Here is a 17,407-nt window from a genome sequence, read left to right on the forward strand (position 1 = left end):
AGTTTCCTTAGTTTATAGATAACGATACTACTTCTTCTTTTTTTCTCTATTCTGTATAATATAAAGCCAAATTTCAAAGACTTACCCATGTGCCTATTAAGGTCAATAAAGCTGCTCATAGTAGGTAACATTAAGCACATATATACAAGTCTTTACTGAAATGGCCTGAAGCATTTGAAATTGAAAAAGTGACCACTCTAATTTTGTATTTTCATGCATATATTGAAAATTGTAAGTATATACTTTTTACTGTGTTTAATAATTGTGATATTTTAAATGAAGTGTATTCCTTAAATAATTTCTTTAGCTTATTTTAGATTTACCTAAATTTAAAGGTATATTGCAAATGCTGTCATACTGGTATGTAATATGCTGAAGCATAATTTCTTCAGATAGCTCTTCCTAGGTCTCTGTGCTCCCGCTGTCTCCCCTGGCTTCTGCTTCCTGCCTCTTCCCCTAGGGGGTGGAGACACCTGCATGCAGTGCAGCAAGGGGCAGCCTACCACACAATGAAAGTGCCCATATGGCACCACACAGCGATGCTGTGCAGCGCAGCTGGGTTGTATGGGGGGGGGGCCCATTGTGCACCCCAGGGGAATGCAGTCCCTGGCCACTCAGAAATTGAACAGCCATGAGGTAGACCATTCATTATTTGTAGTTTGGAAATGTGTTGTTACATTCTACAGCCACTTATTCCTTTTGTGGTAGTTAATCTTTATAAACATTTTTTCTACACTTATCAATACTTCCTAGCATTAATAAGTTCTTGTGTCATGCTTCTATCATCTCATATGGCTCTTCAGCCCTATAAGGCCAAAGGTTAATCCTTCTGAATTTTTACTAACAGCATACAGTAAACTTTGAAAATAATACCCCCATACCAAAGTGTCAGATAAACCCGCTGGGTTACTGCTTCATGCTTATCCAAACTTAGTCAACAGCTGTGTTCACTGGTAGATGTCCATCTTTCATTGAAAGCTTTCTGGAAGGAGTCAAATTACTATAACCCAGGACACTTAGAAAGAAAAAACCTTTGTTTATACTACTCAAGCCACCTGTTAATGCCTCTGGAGTATTTACAGAGATAGTTAAGATGCAATGTAATATAAGATTTTATTGCAATAATTATTCAAGCTTTATAAATTCTGTTTAATCATTCAGATGCATAACATTATTTTTAAATTTTCCCCTATAATTTTAATTGCCTTTTACAGTAGCTTGTTTATGTTTGTGTTCAGCCCTTTGTATTTCTGATTGTCTTGTTGCAGACATAATCCTTAAAAATAATAAAACATTGAACTTAACAGATAGTTATTTAATACTAAACATTTTGATCAGCCAGTTAGAGTTGCCAATGGTTTATTCACAGACTTAGAACAACCCTGATGTTATATTCTTAAAAATTAGCTTGTTGATATGGTAGCAATTCCTTCAACTGAGCATTATATTCATGAAGTTAATGGCAGACCTGAAAACTTTAATGTAAAAAAGACAATTTATGTCTCTTGTGTAGATGAAGCATGTGTTAGGTACCTACAATCAAAAAGTAGTAGTTGTGGGGGTTTGGTGATGCAGCACTCTGATACTTTATTGAGTAAAGTATTTGGGGAGGGGTTTCTTGCAAATGTGTTTAAAGGTTTTTAATTTTGTGTCCTTATTGTAAAATCAGGAGAAGGAAGAAAAACAGATTCTGGCTTCAAGCGTTGTTGCTTGAAAGATTGTGGAGGGGATTAAGGTGGGGATTTGGAAATCCTTTCCACTGTCAGATTGGAGGGGAGAAAGGAAGACACTCGAGAATTTGTTGGACCCTTTCCCCCCCACCCACTGTGGAAAGTGACTGTGTGATGTGGGGTGGGGTTATCCTCTTTAAATCCTTCTGCGGAGGGCAGGGGTTCTTTTTAACCATTCTTGTGGGAGCCTGCCTGCTATTACAAGGCAAGAGCTCCACCTCCCTGCAAAAATACTGTTTAGCAGTAAAAGAACAAAATCAGCTGTTTGTTTATTCAGATTCACATTTCTAACACAAAGACTGAAGTAGTAGCTTTTTTCCATAGAGTGAATAGATGCAAGTACACTCCTAGAGCTGTGTGTGGGCACAATGATGGCAGCGTGTTGTCGGCAAGAAGCAGCAGGGGCTGGAATGTGTCAACAACAAACTCCTGTGCTCTGCAAAAGAATCAGCTTTCTGGAGACTTAACCATGAAATTTGACAGCCATTTCCCTGTAGATGCTTTGCAGGTGTTACTAGTAACTTAATACAGGGAAATGACTTTTTAAAATGTTTTTCAAGCTGACAGTATCCCTTTAAATCATATTAGTCACTGGTGTTGTAGTTAAGGGGTGTCATGCTGAAAATGAGATGTGATTTTCAGGCAGCCATGGTTACTGACTTTTTTGCTCACACTATTGGTATAAACAAGTTAGGTGTTGCTAGCAAAGGTCCCCACAATCTGGATCTGGAGCTGGTCTGTGTTTCACTGGCTGCTGACTGCACCCACTCCAGTGCAGAGAGAGGAAGGAGGGAGCATTGCAGAGACAGCAGAGCTGGTCAAGTTGCACAAACTCCCCCCAAGCTGGCTGGAAGCAGACATCCACACAGGCAGCAGCAGAGCCCCGTGCCTACAGCCTTGATCCACCTGCAGCCACCCTACCTCAGAGCAGCAGCTTCCTCAGCCGCAGGCTGCCCCTCGCCCCAGAGCAGCCACCTCCAGCTCTCGCTGAGCTGTGTGTGCATCAGCTGCATGGAGCAGGGCACTGCTGAAGCCATGGAGCTGGAGCTCAGGACTTACCAGAGCCCAGACAAGTCTGGGGGCTCACTGGGGCTGGCCATTCTCTCCTCCACTCTCCAGGGCTTGATGCCCACCCAGGCAGGCTCTGTGCTGTTGAGAAAAGCTTGCCTGGCCTGCAGTTCCTGGACTAGGAGACTGGAGGGAATAGCAAAGCTGTGGATCCAGTCCCTGGGCTGCTCCATTAAGCAGCTGGGGGTGTGAAAGCCCAGCAGGAGGGTGGGAGAAGGGCCACTGCATCTTGGGATACTAGAGAGCTTTAACTTGAGTGGCACAGCTGTGGGGAGTAGGGATCTCCATAAATCATTCAGGAAGTGCCCCTTGCAGTGGCTCCTATAATATTTTTCATTTGGCCATTTCCTACTCTCCTCCCCAACCCCAGTTGGCCAAGGTGCCCCACTGGTCAGGCTGTTGGCTGCTGATCACCTGAGAAGCAAAAACCATGGTTTTAAATATACCACAGTTTTTGCCTCCCTGCCAGTCAGCAGCAAGGCCACTGGGGCCCTTCCGCCAATCAGCAGTGGGGTGGAAAAAAATGTGGTATATTTAAAACTGGCTTTTGCGTCCCAAGTGATCAGCAGCAAATGGCCCAGCTGGCAGGACCCTTCAGCCAATCAGTGGGGGTTGCGGGGACAAGCAGTGAAATGAAAAACATTAGAGGAGACCCATGGGGGGCACTTCCTGCATGATCTACAGAGATCCCTAGTGGGGAGTGGCCACGCCTTAATGAAATAGGAACTGGGGTGTGCGGATCAGAGATAATCCTGATTATCTCTGGGGGGCGCGCTGCTCCCCAGAAGCCCCCCAGAAGCCCCCCAAAACCCTCCAGCAGCCGCGGAGCCCCTCGCCGACCCCCAGCACAGCCGGGGTAAGCGGGGCCCGCGGAGAGCGGGGGCTAACCCCTTAGTGTGTGTGTGGGAGGAGGCGGCTGAGTGGAGCCGGGCCAGGTCAAGCCCCGCCCAGGCCCCTACTTTAACTTTTTAGATAACCCAGAGAACATTGGTCAGATGTTGATGGCTTCTAGGCATTAGTTTCCACAGCTGACCCAAAATTTGATACTCCAGCTTGTTATTTATGTTAATTGACAACATTTCTGCAACCCCTTAATGTGTCCCCTAACCCTTCAAGACAATGCACGTCAAGATTGGTTTCTAAAATTGAAACAAACTAATGGCAACAGTCTGAACCTCATGAACAACTCTGTAAGAGCCCTGACACTCATTTTACCATTCCTAACCAGTCCCTAAAACAAACCAAGCTTCACAGGCCAGGACCTACGAATGACTGATCTCATAAGAGATGGCCAAAGAACAAAGCCCAAGACTCATGGCAACTCTTCAACAATACATCAGCTGTGAATCACCTACTATTCATGAGCAACCTTTTAACCAGGGCATGAGCATGCATATCTGATGCAAATAAAAATAATTTAAGAAGGACATAGGTTGTCAATGTTGAGCTTCACAGTGTTTACTGCATCTGGCACCACATTAAAAAAACCCCAATATGAAATATCTTATCAAGAATATCTCAAGAAACTTTATAATGAGCATATACGTCATTAATGACTGAGCAAAGATTTTTCTTTTGATAAAACATTCCTGCCATTTCCTTGTATTTAGTGATGCCAGTGCACTGCAAAGAAGTGGCTATGTTAATCCAGTCATTATATAGAGCAGTGGTGCCCAAACTTTTCACCCCATGGTCTAGATAGGTGATGCCAGGTCCACCTGCGGGCCAGATCCAGCTGGTGGACCTAATACTACGTGCCATGTGGCAATGGCCTGGCACCAATCTGGCTGTGCAGCAATGGCCTGAATCCAGCCCCATGGGCTCTGCAGGCCAGATTTGGCTGATAGGCTAGGGCTGAGCATTGCTGGTATAGAGCAAGGAGATTAATCCCCTTCAAACCATTCTCACGTCTATGAAGCTAGCCAGGACCTGAAATAAAAACCACTGAAGTCAGTGCTAAAGTTCCCACTGTCCTTAATAGTACAGATCAGGGCTCTATTGAATAGAGAGCGCAGTAAGATGAAATAAGCCTACTGTAGTTACAACAGACAACCATTTGTAGTCAAAGCATTAGAGAATTTGAGCAACTGACTGCAGAATTAAATGTAATGATGTTATTGCTTGGAGGATCTTTAAAAATCCTTTTATGAAAAATAGCAACAACCCTTTCAGCTGGCATGTTTTACAGGAGTTAGTTTCCTATTAAATGCCTACAAACAAAAATCCATACTGTAAAATTCTAACAAGTGGGTTTATTCTTTCAATATTTTATTGCTTATAATGCATGAGTAGATTTAATGCATATAGCTGTACTTAAATGCTCAAGTACTTTACTGAGAGTAACAGCTTCTTCTAAAAGCGTTGCTGTATGCTGTGTTTCTGTTTATATTATGATGGTCCTTCAAATAGTCTGATGTAGAACAAACCAAAATATACATTTGAAATGACTACTTTCCTTGACAACTTGATTTTTTTTGGTCAAAAAACTGAAGATCAAAATCTTTTGAACTGAATTTTACAGTCTTTGGTTTTTCAAAATTTTATACATTTTCCCCTTGTCTTCATTGAAATTCTTGGCAAAAGAAAAAAACATTCATTTTTTATTAATAATATTTAACTACCTCATGGAGATCTAGAAATAATTAGTTACTGCTTGTACAGTGCATTGAGTATGGAACATACTATTAGAAAACCTATGCTGCTCTGAAATAGAAATGTGCCTGTGTGGCTAACATGACCCATTATAACACCTATTAACTATTTCCTTCAGATTAAGTTATTGAACGCTACTCTGGCACAAATGTCCATATAGAACATGAGTCAGTTAAATTTGGGGTGAATGCCAACTTTCAAAACAAGTTAAACTTGTTTACCCTAAGAACCATCCTCTTTATAGGGGTTTAATTCTGCAGGACAGACTCCATAGTTTGGACATAGAAGATTGTTTGGTAAATCTGTGCTAAGGCTAGCTCTAGGTAGAGGTAGTTGCCTTAAAGAAAATTAAATGAATAATAATTTTGCATTTTTTTTTTAATTCAGGAAACTTCTGGCATGATTTAGTCTCACTTCCCAGAAGGTATCCGATGCAATGCTCTCCTTCTCGAACACGTACTCCTAGCAGCACGTGATTGTTTCCCATTAGTGAAGTGGTCCAATAACTGCCTTCTTCTATGAATAAACTAGAGCAACCCTAATTTAATTTTGAGGAAAGTAATTTCACTCTTGTTTATCTCCTGGAAACATACCTCCTCATTATGGTTGATGAAATTGTGACAGCATCATGGCTGGTCTTGTTCAAACTTAGATTTGCGGTCAGAAATGAAAAAGACCTTCATGCACTAACGTTTAATTATAAAAGCACTTTTTGCACTACTCCAAAACCAAACCCATAGTTCTGTGTATTTGGCTTTTTTCTCTTTCAGGTAATGATAAAGAGGTGGAGAACCAACCTTGGCCAAATCTGTACTTAGTTCTGGGAAAGTCTGAGTTTTGGCAAATATGCTGAGGAAAATGTAATGACCAGCAAACCTGAGGCTGAGGCAGCCCAACATTTTATCTCCTGAGTCTAATTTCAAGTTTTCTGACATCTCTTAATTGACTTCAGTGCATGCATTTGATGGCATCACTTTAGTTTTCCAGAAATGCTTGCACAGTTTGGAGGGGGAAAAGAAACCATTTTCTGAGTGGATACCAGCACTGCTGTAACTATCAGTAGTAGATTCATGGCAGAACATGCTCAGATTCCCAGCAACACTGAAACCAACCACAATTTTTTCTTTGAGGTTTGAGATGGTTTGGACTATTATTCTTCTGAAGAGTAGAAAATAGGAGGATACTTTTAACCTATTAAATAGGTACTTTGCGTCAGTCTTTCATCAGTCCCATGGGACGCCCATGCCCGCTACAGGGCCGGGAAGTCCGGGTGAGGGTGATCCCCTGCCCTCCATTAATGCTGACTTTCTGAAGGAACATCTTGAGAAGCTGGATACCTTCAAGTCAGCTGGCCCTGACAATCTTCACCCCAGGGTACTCAAGGAGCTGGCGAGCATCATAGCCCAGCCTCTAGCACGGATCTTTGAAAACTCTTGGCGCTCTGGTGTAGTGCCCGAAGACTGGAAGAAGGCCAATGTGGTGCCTATCTTCAAGAAAGGGAGGAAAGTGGATCCGGCTAACTATAGGCCCATCAGCCTGACTTCTATCCCGGGGAAGATCTTAGAAAAGTTTATTAAAGAGGCCATCCTTAATGGACTGGCCGACGCCAACATCTTAAGGGATAGCCAGCACGGGTTTGTTGCGGGTAGGTCTTGCTTGACCAATCTCATTTCCTTCTACGACCAGGTGACCTATCACCTGGACAAGGGAGAAGAGATTGATGTCATATATCTTGACTTCAAAAAAGCCTTCGATCTGGTGTCCCATGATCGCCTCTTGGAGAAACTGGCCAATTGTCGCCTTGGGTCCTCCACGATCCGCTGGCTGGAAAATTGGCTCCGGGGTCGGACCCAGAGGGTAGTAATCGATGGAAGTCACTCATCGTGGTGTCCTGTGACCAGTGGGGTCCCCCAAGGCTCTGTCCTTGGACCCATACTGTTCAACATCTTCATTAATGATGTGGACACTGGAGTCAGAAGCGGACTGGCCAAGTTCGCCGATGACACCAAACTTTGGGGCAAAGCATCCACACCAGAAGACAGGCAGGTTATCCAGGCTGACCTGGACAGGCTCAGCAAGTGGGCGGACGAGAATCTGATGGTGTTCAACGCCGATAAATGCAAGGTTCTCCACCTTGGGGGGAAAAAAACCCACCGCATCCTTATAGGCTCAGCAGTGCTATGTTGGCTAGCACTATGGAAGAAAGAGACTTGGGGGTCGTCATTGACCACAAGATGAACATGAGCCTGCAATGCGATGCGGCGGCTAGTAAAGCGACCAAAACGCTGGCTTGCATCCATAGATGCTTCTCAAGCAAATCCCGGGACGTCATTCTCCCCCTGTACTTGGCCTTAGTGAGGCCGCAGCTGGAGTACTGTGTCCAGTTTTGGGCTCCACAATTCAAAAAGGATGTGGAGAAGCTTGAGAGATTCCAGAGAAGAGCCACGCGCATGATCAGAGGTCAGGGAAGCAGACCCTACAATGACAGGCTGAGAGCCCTGGGGCTCTTTAGCCTGAAAAAGCGCAGGCTCAGGGGTGATCTGATGGCCACCTACAAGTTTATCAGGGGTGACCACCAGCATCTGGGGGAACGTTTGTTCACCAGAGTGCCCCAAGGGATGACGAGGTTGAATGGTCACAAACTACTTCAAGATCGTTTCAGGCTGGACATAAGGAAGAACTTCTTTACTGTCCGAGCCCCCAAGGTCTGGAACAGCCTGCCACCGGAGGTAGTTCAAGCGCCTTCATTGAACACCTTCAAGATGAAACTGGATGCTTATCTTGCTGGGATCCTATGACCCCAGCTGACTTCCTGCCCTTTGGGCGGGGGGCTGGACTCGATGATCTTCCGAGGTCCCTTCCAGCCCTGATGTCTATGAAATCTATGAATCCTGCCCTGGAGTGGCATAACTTTGAGCCGCATAACAAATACTTTAAGCCACTTTAAGGTATTAATGGGCAGACAATCCAGGAATTAACAGCGGCAGGAAGCTGCCCAAAATTACCGTATAACAAAGCCCTAACACAACCCAAGTGGTTTGTGAGCAGCCAGCTCTGTTTTGTTAGTATCATCATTTTTCACCTTTCTTTAAACAAGTAAATTCCATAAATTTACTTCATTCAGAAAGCCTGTTAGTCTTTTTAAATCACAGAAACACATGTGCACATAGATATATTTACACACAAGCTTAAACCAAAACACAACAAGAGATAAGAGGAATTACTCTTCTTTTCTTCATGTTTTCCAAATATTATCACAATGGCTAAAACAAAACTGTTCCCTTGAGCTGGCTTATGGAAGAAAATATTTTGTTAATGTATGCAGTAGCCAATTATGTCTCTCTCTCTACTTGGAAGTAATAAAGAGTCTCTGCATGATTGTAGTAGATAGAAAAGCCAAAAAGATCTGATGTTTTCTACCCTCCTCCTTCTGGCTCTTGTTTCATGAAGCAAAGAGCCTTCCTCATCTCTATCCTCACACACAAGCTCTGTACTAGAGATTGTGGTCTGTTAGTGGTCTCTGGCTTCTGTTCTTAACCAAGAAGAGGGAGGCAAGAATGTTGTCTATGTATTATTTTCTACTAAAGTAATAGCATTCCTTTGACAGTGACACACAGGAAAGTATACAGCATTACTTCCATTTTTCCAGACTTGGCTTGTAATAAGCACCATTTGACGTTGCCAGGACATCTAACCAAAACACAGATTATTTTAGTATTCCAAGAGAGGGATAATGTCACTTAGACCCCCTCTACATGTTACAGGTAATACAAAGTTAACTGGTAAATTGTGTAGTTACCTTGAGACCAGCTACACGTTCAAAGTAGCTACCACTCGATAAAGATCTCCAACCAGTTATAAAGTTAGACCTCAAAAATGTGTACTATATAGCTAGTTACTATCAAGCTTTCGTTTGCACGTGTAATAGGGTCTCCCCTGCAGCTGAGAGCCACATTAGCTGATGGAGCTCCCAGACACAGGGGTGCACCATGCCCAGTGTGAAAGCCCCAGGTCCTGAAAACCGCCAGCCATGATCCCCAAGTAGCCTAACCCTATGGAAACCCCAGAAATCCAGGACATCATCCAGGAAATCCTAGACAGTGCCCTGCTCCTCCCACCCCTGCCTTGCTTTCACAAATCAATGGGGGCAAGGGCCTGCATGCCAGACAGGTAGTGGTGCCTGCCTGCCTGCAAGGCACCCTGCGCTGCTCCGACTCCTGGCCAGACTGAGCCTGTCACCTCTGCATTTCTGGGATGCCCATTATAATTCCCAACAGCCAGCCAAGACAAGTCTCTGAAATCTAGGACTGTCCCAGCTAAAATGGGACGTATGATCACTCTATCCCAAAGGCTCAGGGGTGCATGAAACCCCTGGGCCCACATGAGTCTCTGGGTCCCAGCTGCACCTCATGCACAGCCTCACCCAGAGCCCCATCAGCTGCAGTGTCTCTTTCCTGGCTGCATATTGTTCCCACAGCTGGAAGCCCTCTCAGCAAAAGGAACTCCCAGATGTAGGTGTCTGCTTCTTGCCATCATAGGTGGAGTCCAGGATAAGGCACCCCTACACCAACAATAAGGTGTGATTGGATCTAATGCACAATCACACAGTTGCATCTCCTGCCATGCATGTGTGATATGGCAGGAGGTGTGACTGTGTGGATCATGCATTAGATCAAATTGCACCTTTACCTGCACTTGTAGAGGCAGCCTTACTAGCTTTACTTCATACCTGTTCTCTCTTCTTTTTATTGCCTACCATTTCACAGTGTCAACATAATAAAAACTTGTTCTTTGCAGAAGAAAGTATTAAATGGGCATTGTATACAAATACAGCATACAACTCTAAATTTTATTATGTTTGCACATAATTTACACCTTTTACATTAAGGAAAACTTTTCACAGGTTGCACCTACTGTGGATTCTAGTTTAAAAATAAATAAAATAAATTGACCTCTACTCAATGACAAGATGACTTACTGTTTAAGTGTTATGTCATATTGATAATTGAGTAAATATAACAGTACAAAAATTTTAGAATCACATAAATTTAAACATAATTCTTACAAGCCTCACGTAAGCCTCCTAATGAGCTTCCACAGTGTATGTGTGGCTATGTGGGGAGAGAGAGCTTCATATCTGTCATGGCAAATGAAGGTCAAATCTTTTTTTCTTTTCCTGTCCTTTTTATAAAGCAGCAGCTATTTCCACTGTGTATTTCACTAAATAACTCTGGGGACACATGACTAAAACAGTGGATGGATAATCAAAAGTATACAGTAAAGCACTTTGAAACCTTGTTATTGCTTGGTTGTTGCATCTGGGATGTGAAGTCTAATGTTAGAACATAAAATGTAGGTTTGAGCATTACTCCTATTGGGACAGCATTACTGTGAGTGGTATTTTTTAATATGTGACTTTGTCTCAATTCAGTAAAAATATTGTTCATGAAGCACACAGCATTGAAATTGATAAGCTTAATGAAAGGAGCTCATCAGAGACAAGCAAAGCTGAAAAATCTAGTCCTCTCTGCTCTGTCAGTTGGGCTGGAAATCTCACTACAAAAGATTTTTCAAAATGGCCAATATATCAGGAGTTGGCCATCTCATATCTCATGAGTTTTTCAGTTCTGCATAAATGTTAATATTTATACTTGCGTTAGAGACAGGTGTCATAACAAGCTGTATGAAGACTTTCTTGGGACATGAATATAAAATCCAATCATACACCTAAGATGTTTGCTTACAGTAACCTCATAAACCATCTGCCAGAAGTGTTTTAGCAAGGAGGAGGCAAACATTTTATTTATGATTGACAGACTGTTATAGCAGAAAGTACAACAAATAGGGAGCATCTACATGTGCCAATTTAAGGCGCATTAGGCAAATGCGCATTAAGTTTAGGCATGTGTAAAAGCACATGTGGACACACTCAAAGAATAGTTTTGCATAATGGTGAAAGGATAGACTGGAGGAAAGTTATTTAGTCAGATTCCTGAACTTTAAGTCATGAAACACATTTTGTTTAATATTTTATTTAATGACCTGCCACAGAAAGTAGAAGTGTAATAATGAAATTAAGTGTGTACTGCAAGAGAAGCTCTTGACTTGTTTAGCCTAGCAGCACACAAGCCGAGAAGGGAATGTGACTGCTAACTGTAAATACATCAGTGGGTACATGTCAGGGTGGGAGAAGAGCTATTTAAGCTAAAAGGCACAAGATCAAATGGGTATAAATTGGCCATAAACAAATTTGGGGTGGAAATTACAAGGTTTCTACAGAAGAGTGAAATCCTGGAACAGCCTTCCATTGTGAGTAGTGGAGGCAAGAAACCGAACTGTTTTTACGATTAAATTTGATGCATACATTTATGAAAAAAAGATATGATCTAGTAAGAAGCAGAGGACTGCGGAGGAAGGGAAGGGGAGTGGTAAACTTCCTGTTCTGTGTCATGTTGTGCTATGAGGTTGATTGTCCTAACCATCAGGTTAGAGAGTCATTCTTGCCCAGGGGATAAATGCATAAGTGATGTATGCAAAGTCAAACAGCTCCAACAGGATGGACCGAAGAAACCCCTTCCACTGAATACCTGTATGGCCTGGTGATTAAGAATGTGCCCTGTCATATGGGAGACCTTTGTTCAACTCCCTGCTCTAAAATAGGAAGCGAGTGGATTTGAATTAGCATCTCTCACCTTTCACTTGATTACTTTTACCACCAAGTTACAAGCTATGGTATTTTGAGGCAGAGGTCTCTCTGTCCCTCCTGTCATTGCCAGCTGATGATTTTGCAGTGTCATATGCAAAATGTGATGACAATTTTAATTTAGTTCATAATGAACAGGTGTTCATATTAGAATTATATCTATTGCAATTAACACTAGGTTGTTAATATCAGCAGGGAAACACAGAATACATTGGCTTGGAGTTTAAATTTACTGTGTTACTGGTAAGGGTAATTCTTCTAGGTCAGACTGATATCACTGTGTGAGGAAATTTGCATTGCTGCATATGTTGTATCAGTTCAATAACTAAGTAGAGGGCTTCACTCTTCAGTGTCATCAACTTGCCATCTTACATGAGTGTTAAATGTTCTTAAAAATACTAAACATAAATTTGCAATACAGAAAATGTTTAAAAATACTTGTATATTTTGCTTGTATTCTCTTTGTATACTGCAAATACCTCCTCATCTAGTGATGGTCATCTGAAGTTACAGACTAATAAATGCTCTTGTATGCTTCTTTGACTACAGTAGTTATTCATGTTTTTCATTTTTTGTTTAATATTTCAGCTACCTTGAAGCAGCTCATATCCCAAACTATGGTGCGTTGGGCTCAAGAAGACCAGATGCAAGACTCAGAATTAGTCCGGATTATGTACACCCTCCTTCGTAGACAGTATGACAGCATTGGTGAGCTGCTGCAAGCTCTGAGGAAGGCCTACACTATTAGTGCTGCTTCTGTGCAAGATACAATCAACTTACTAGCAGCACTAGGTCAGATTCGCTCCCTTCTAAGTGTCAGGATGGGAAAAGAAGAAGAATTGCTTATGATTAATGGATTAGGGTATGAAATTAATATTATTTTCTCTGTAAGTTCTGAGTAACCATTTGGTAATAGAATACAAAATCTTTCAATTATAGGTCGCTGTTTCTTGCCTTACTATCATTATTGTGCTGATATGAACTTATTCAGTGGCCTATGAAAAGTGAACTGATACTTCATTCCAGTTCCTCACAGATATGTGTTCATATCACAGATACTAATAGAGCTGATTCCACTTGGTCCTTTGACTGCGTGGACCAAAGTTTCTCTGGACAAGAAGATGCCTATTTTCTCATCTTAAAGAAATTCCCTTCTGATCATGAGTGATTCCAATAAAAGTATGCATGAGATGGTGTGATTAAACTTTCACTCATACCCACAATATATCATTTAAATCTCCTTTGGCATCAGTGCAGTGCCTTTCATGAAGTCTAAATACATTTATTTTCTTTAGTTTAATTGCAAAGTCATTGATCAGGAAAGACTTTCTTCTGATGTTTGTAATAGCAAATTTCCAGCAGGGATTAGGTTGGAACCAGCAAAACCATCTCGGTAATGACCTATAATATTGGAACCCAGAAGGCTAGTTAGTATAAATAGCTTTGTAAGATAACGTTCTAAGAGTCTGTCCTGAAATATCCTCCCGTGTAAACAGTTGATTCTTGTTTGTCTGCTGAGTAACAGGTTTAGGCAAATTTTAATAAGGACATAACTGACTGCTATAGTCCTATCTGTGTGTGACTCCTATGTACATAGTTATAGAATTGTGTTGCATATTTGAAGAGAGAAATTTAAATTAAAATATTTCAGATTAAAAAAAAAATTAGTGAAGGGAAATATTTTTTAAAAGAGAAAAGGCCTCTATTCTCAGTCTTCTATGTTACTCTGAAGCAGAATGTATTTTACTTTTCATCTTGAAATTCCAGAAAGATATGGTATGTCACTGCATATGCTATAGTACATGTAAATTGTGTCTTATAAACAAGCATAACTAACAGTGTCAGTGTCCTGGGCAGAGATGTTCTGGAGAACTGGAGGAGGTGCTGAGTACAAGAGAGCGTGGGTGAGAAGGTCTGGTGCCCCACCCTAGTTATAGTATGCTTATAAGGACCCAAGAGAACCAATGCAAGGGGCATTTGAGAAGAACTGGCAGAAGTACTACAATACATGTTTTATATTCCTGAATGCTCTGATAATGTATTGTTAATTTAAATGAAAATGTGATCTGTTAAAAATGTATGTTTGCTTTTTCTGTCAATTTAGAGATATAATGAACAACAAGGTGTTTTATCAACATCCTAACTTAATGAGAGTGCTGGGTATGCATGAGACAGTTATGGACGTAATGGTAAATGTGCTTGGAGGAGATAAGTCTCAGGTAATTTCACAAGTATTTTATCGTTAGCTTTATTTCTTTAACCTCTCAAAAACATATTAGGCAATCAGAAGCAATTTCAGATGAAAGCAGATACAGTTCATGGGGTACATAGTCTTGTTTAATTGGAATACTGTCAGACATCAGTTGATAGTAAGAATTGAAATTAATTTCTAATGATTGTATAAGAATGACAAACATTATAGAAGATGTCTTGTATGTTAGGTATTATATGAAAATGGCTTTCTAATAGTTTTTTCATCTAACACAATCTTTAAATATTACACTTTGAGTGTTTTAGTAAAATTTTGTTTTTATGTAAAAGTTTTTATGTATAGATAAATATGTAGCTACATATGGTGGAGGAATATATAGCCACACATTAAGGAATACATGACAAGAAGCACAGTCAGGGTCTCTGGTAGAGGACCACAGTGCCAACATTAGAATTAGCTACCTAATCAGTAATTAAAACAATCTTAATTTTGGAAGTTCAAATTTCATTTAATTGTAGACTTTTATTTGAGCCATGCTCTTACTACGATGCATATTTTCTTCTGTTTTCTTGTTGGCAGCATGCATTACATTAAAACAATATACTGGTAGCTTGCAGGCATAAACATATAGGCACTGTGATTTAGGATTAGATCACTGCATTTTGAGTTAGGAGATCTAGGTTGCGGTCATTTGGCCTGCTGAATGACCTTGGACAAAGCACCTCACTTGCCTGTGCCTCAGTTTCCCCATCTGGAAAATGGGAAAAATGAAACCTCTTTTTTTTTTAAAGGACTTTGAAACCTTTTGACAAAAAAAGTACTATTTGGTTTATATGGTTTCATTATTCCCTTGTCATTTTTATAATGTCATATTAATTGAATGTTATGGTAGTTATTATTTTGTCTCAAAATGTATGCTAATCAGACTTATAATATTGAATTCAATACAGTCTGGGAATCAGATTCCCAGTCTAGTGATCACAGATGCCATAAGAAGGCAATTACTCACAAAAGATTTAATAATGTGGGCAACTTTATAGGTACTCAAAGTAGGATGAATGTTCAGCACTGAAGACATCTGAAAAGTGACTCTCTTTGTTAATATACTGTAGCATGCAATACTACATTTGTTACAGCAAGAAAAAGGAAATGATGAGTCTATGCATATTTATCATTAATACCATTTACCACTGCAGACTGGTCCTTTCCACCTTTATCAATACTTTCTGACTTCAAGTTACAATAAGTTCATATTAATATTAACTCAATATTAAAACTTTCAGACTTTAATAATGAATCCCATCTGCTTTCCTGATATTATGAAGAAAGCAAAAAAAAAGCCTCAAATCCTTCCTCATGCAAATTTGGCCTGAGAGGAAAAATTCCTTCCTGATCTACAAAGCAGCTGATTCATTAGAAAAGCATCTTGGAAATATAGGACTGCTATACAACACAGCTGCTATAACTTCCCACTCCTACTGGAAGCAAGAGGCACTTCAAAACGCTGTCTTATGTGTAAATAAATATGCAGTTAAGGAGCAGGTCAAGAGGCAGTCATCTAACCTGGCAGTTGATGTGGGCCCGAATGACGTAGCTTGGGTCAAAGGTGGGTTGGTGGGACCTAGGACCCTGCTGCATGAGGAAAGTGCCTGCTGCCTAACTCTGCTGAAGCATCATTTCTGCAACCCAGATCCAATGCTTCCGCAGGCTGGATCTAGTCCACGGGCCATAGATTGCTGATCCCTGATCTAGCTCCATCCCCCTGACTCTAGGCAACGGGCAGGTAGAAGATTGTTCCTGTCCTTTCATTTGTGTGCTCTCACATTCTTCTTCATTCCACTTGTCCCTGTTGTCCATTCAAGACCCTAAATTGGCTGTTTAGTACAGTCAAGAGGTACTGATCTTAAAAACAGTACCATGGAATCATCAAGTACTGTAAATAATCAGAACTAATCAAGTTATTTAATTGTAGATAAGTTATGAATTTAGATTATTTTTCTGTTAGTAATTTTTCAGCAAACAAGTGGTGAGTTTTTACAAATTTCTTACTGATTTATAATTGCTGCATATTTGGAACAAAAGCTATCTGCAAAACCTTTTCTTCAAGCAATGTGCTAAATTTGTGCGAATAGTTGTGACACCTGTTGTTGTGAACATTATTGGATATAAAGTTTTGCTGCTTAAATTTCTGGGAAATAAACAACAAAAGTATGGGTCTTAAGTATGGCTATTCTAAGAACTGATTTTTTAGTTTGACTGCCAAACAAGAACTGAAAAAAAAATCAGCTTGGATCAAGTTGAATTTAATTTTTTTAATTTTTCTTACCACAAATAAGATAAAACAATGTGTAGCTCATTACAAAATATTCCATTCAACCTTAGATGAAATGCTTTGTCGTGAGCATTTTGCGGGGGGACCCAAAAGAAAATAAATCCTAGATTCAGAAAATTGCCAGAAGGGGATGTGCGGGCCGCCTCCCGATCCCGTCCATGTCGCCTTGTGCGAGCCGGGAGCGATATGCGGACCCGTCTTTGCGCACGCAGGCTGTGGCCAGCAGCCCGGGCACGCGGGGTCAGAGGAGACCGTGCGGCGGCAAGGCACGCACGGGCTAGAATTAGTCACAGACGCATAATGGTTGATTTAAAGATTATTTTACTTACACCGAAGATGGTCACGGTGCAGACTGGAAAACTTGCTTGAGTTACAGTTGCAGATAGAAAAGAAGAGAGGCGGACTAGAGTTCCTTCCCGTGAACACTCTTCTAGCCCATCCGGTTGGAGGCTCTAAACCGCGAGCCCGTCGTGCCAACCGAAGAAAGTACTCATACGAAAGAGCTCTGAACAAACTCACACGAAGTTTGCTAGGCTCCGTGGGTCCTCTTTTTGTGCGCAGGGAGGGATACGTCTAGGAATCTATCAGCGACGGGGAGAGGCTAGAGGCTGATCAGACCTCTGTTGCCTGCTTGAAATGCGCTGGGTCCGATAGGCTCCGCAGCACTTAGAGATCTTCACACAGCGTGAAGTCTCCTCCTCCTGGTGTTC

At 41.3% G+C, this 17,407-nt stretch overlaps 1 protein-coding gene across 3 annotated transcripts in view; it reads left to right on the forward strand.

The window, feature by feature from the left end:
* Positions 1-17,407, forward strand: part of RYR3 (ryanodine receptor 3) — a 585,375-nt gene that overhangs the window by 320,993 nt on the left and 246,975 nt on the right. For all 3 annotated transcript variants that reach the window (XR_003092800.1, XM_025197735.1, XM_025197736.1), the window contains 2 exons: positions 12,742-13,015; positions 14,258-14,372. Coding sequence is in view for 2 of the 3 variants with exons in the window: in XM_025197735.1 (XP_025053520.1) it covers positions 12,742-13,015; positions 14,258-14,372 (389 nt within the window). In the remaining variant the exon portion in view is untranslated. The remainder of the gene's footprint in view (positions 1-12,741; positions 13,016-14,257; positions 14,373-17,407) is intronic.

This window comes from Alligator sinensis, unplaced genomic scaffold (assembly GCF_000455745.1).
Source record: "Alligator sinensis unplaced genomic scaffold, ASM45574v1 scaffold262_1, whole genome shotgun sequence".
NCBI classification, from domain to species: Eukaryota; Metazoa; Chordata; order Crocodylia; family Alligatoridae; genus Alligator; species Alligator sinensis.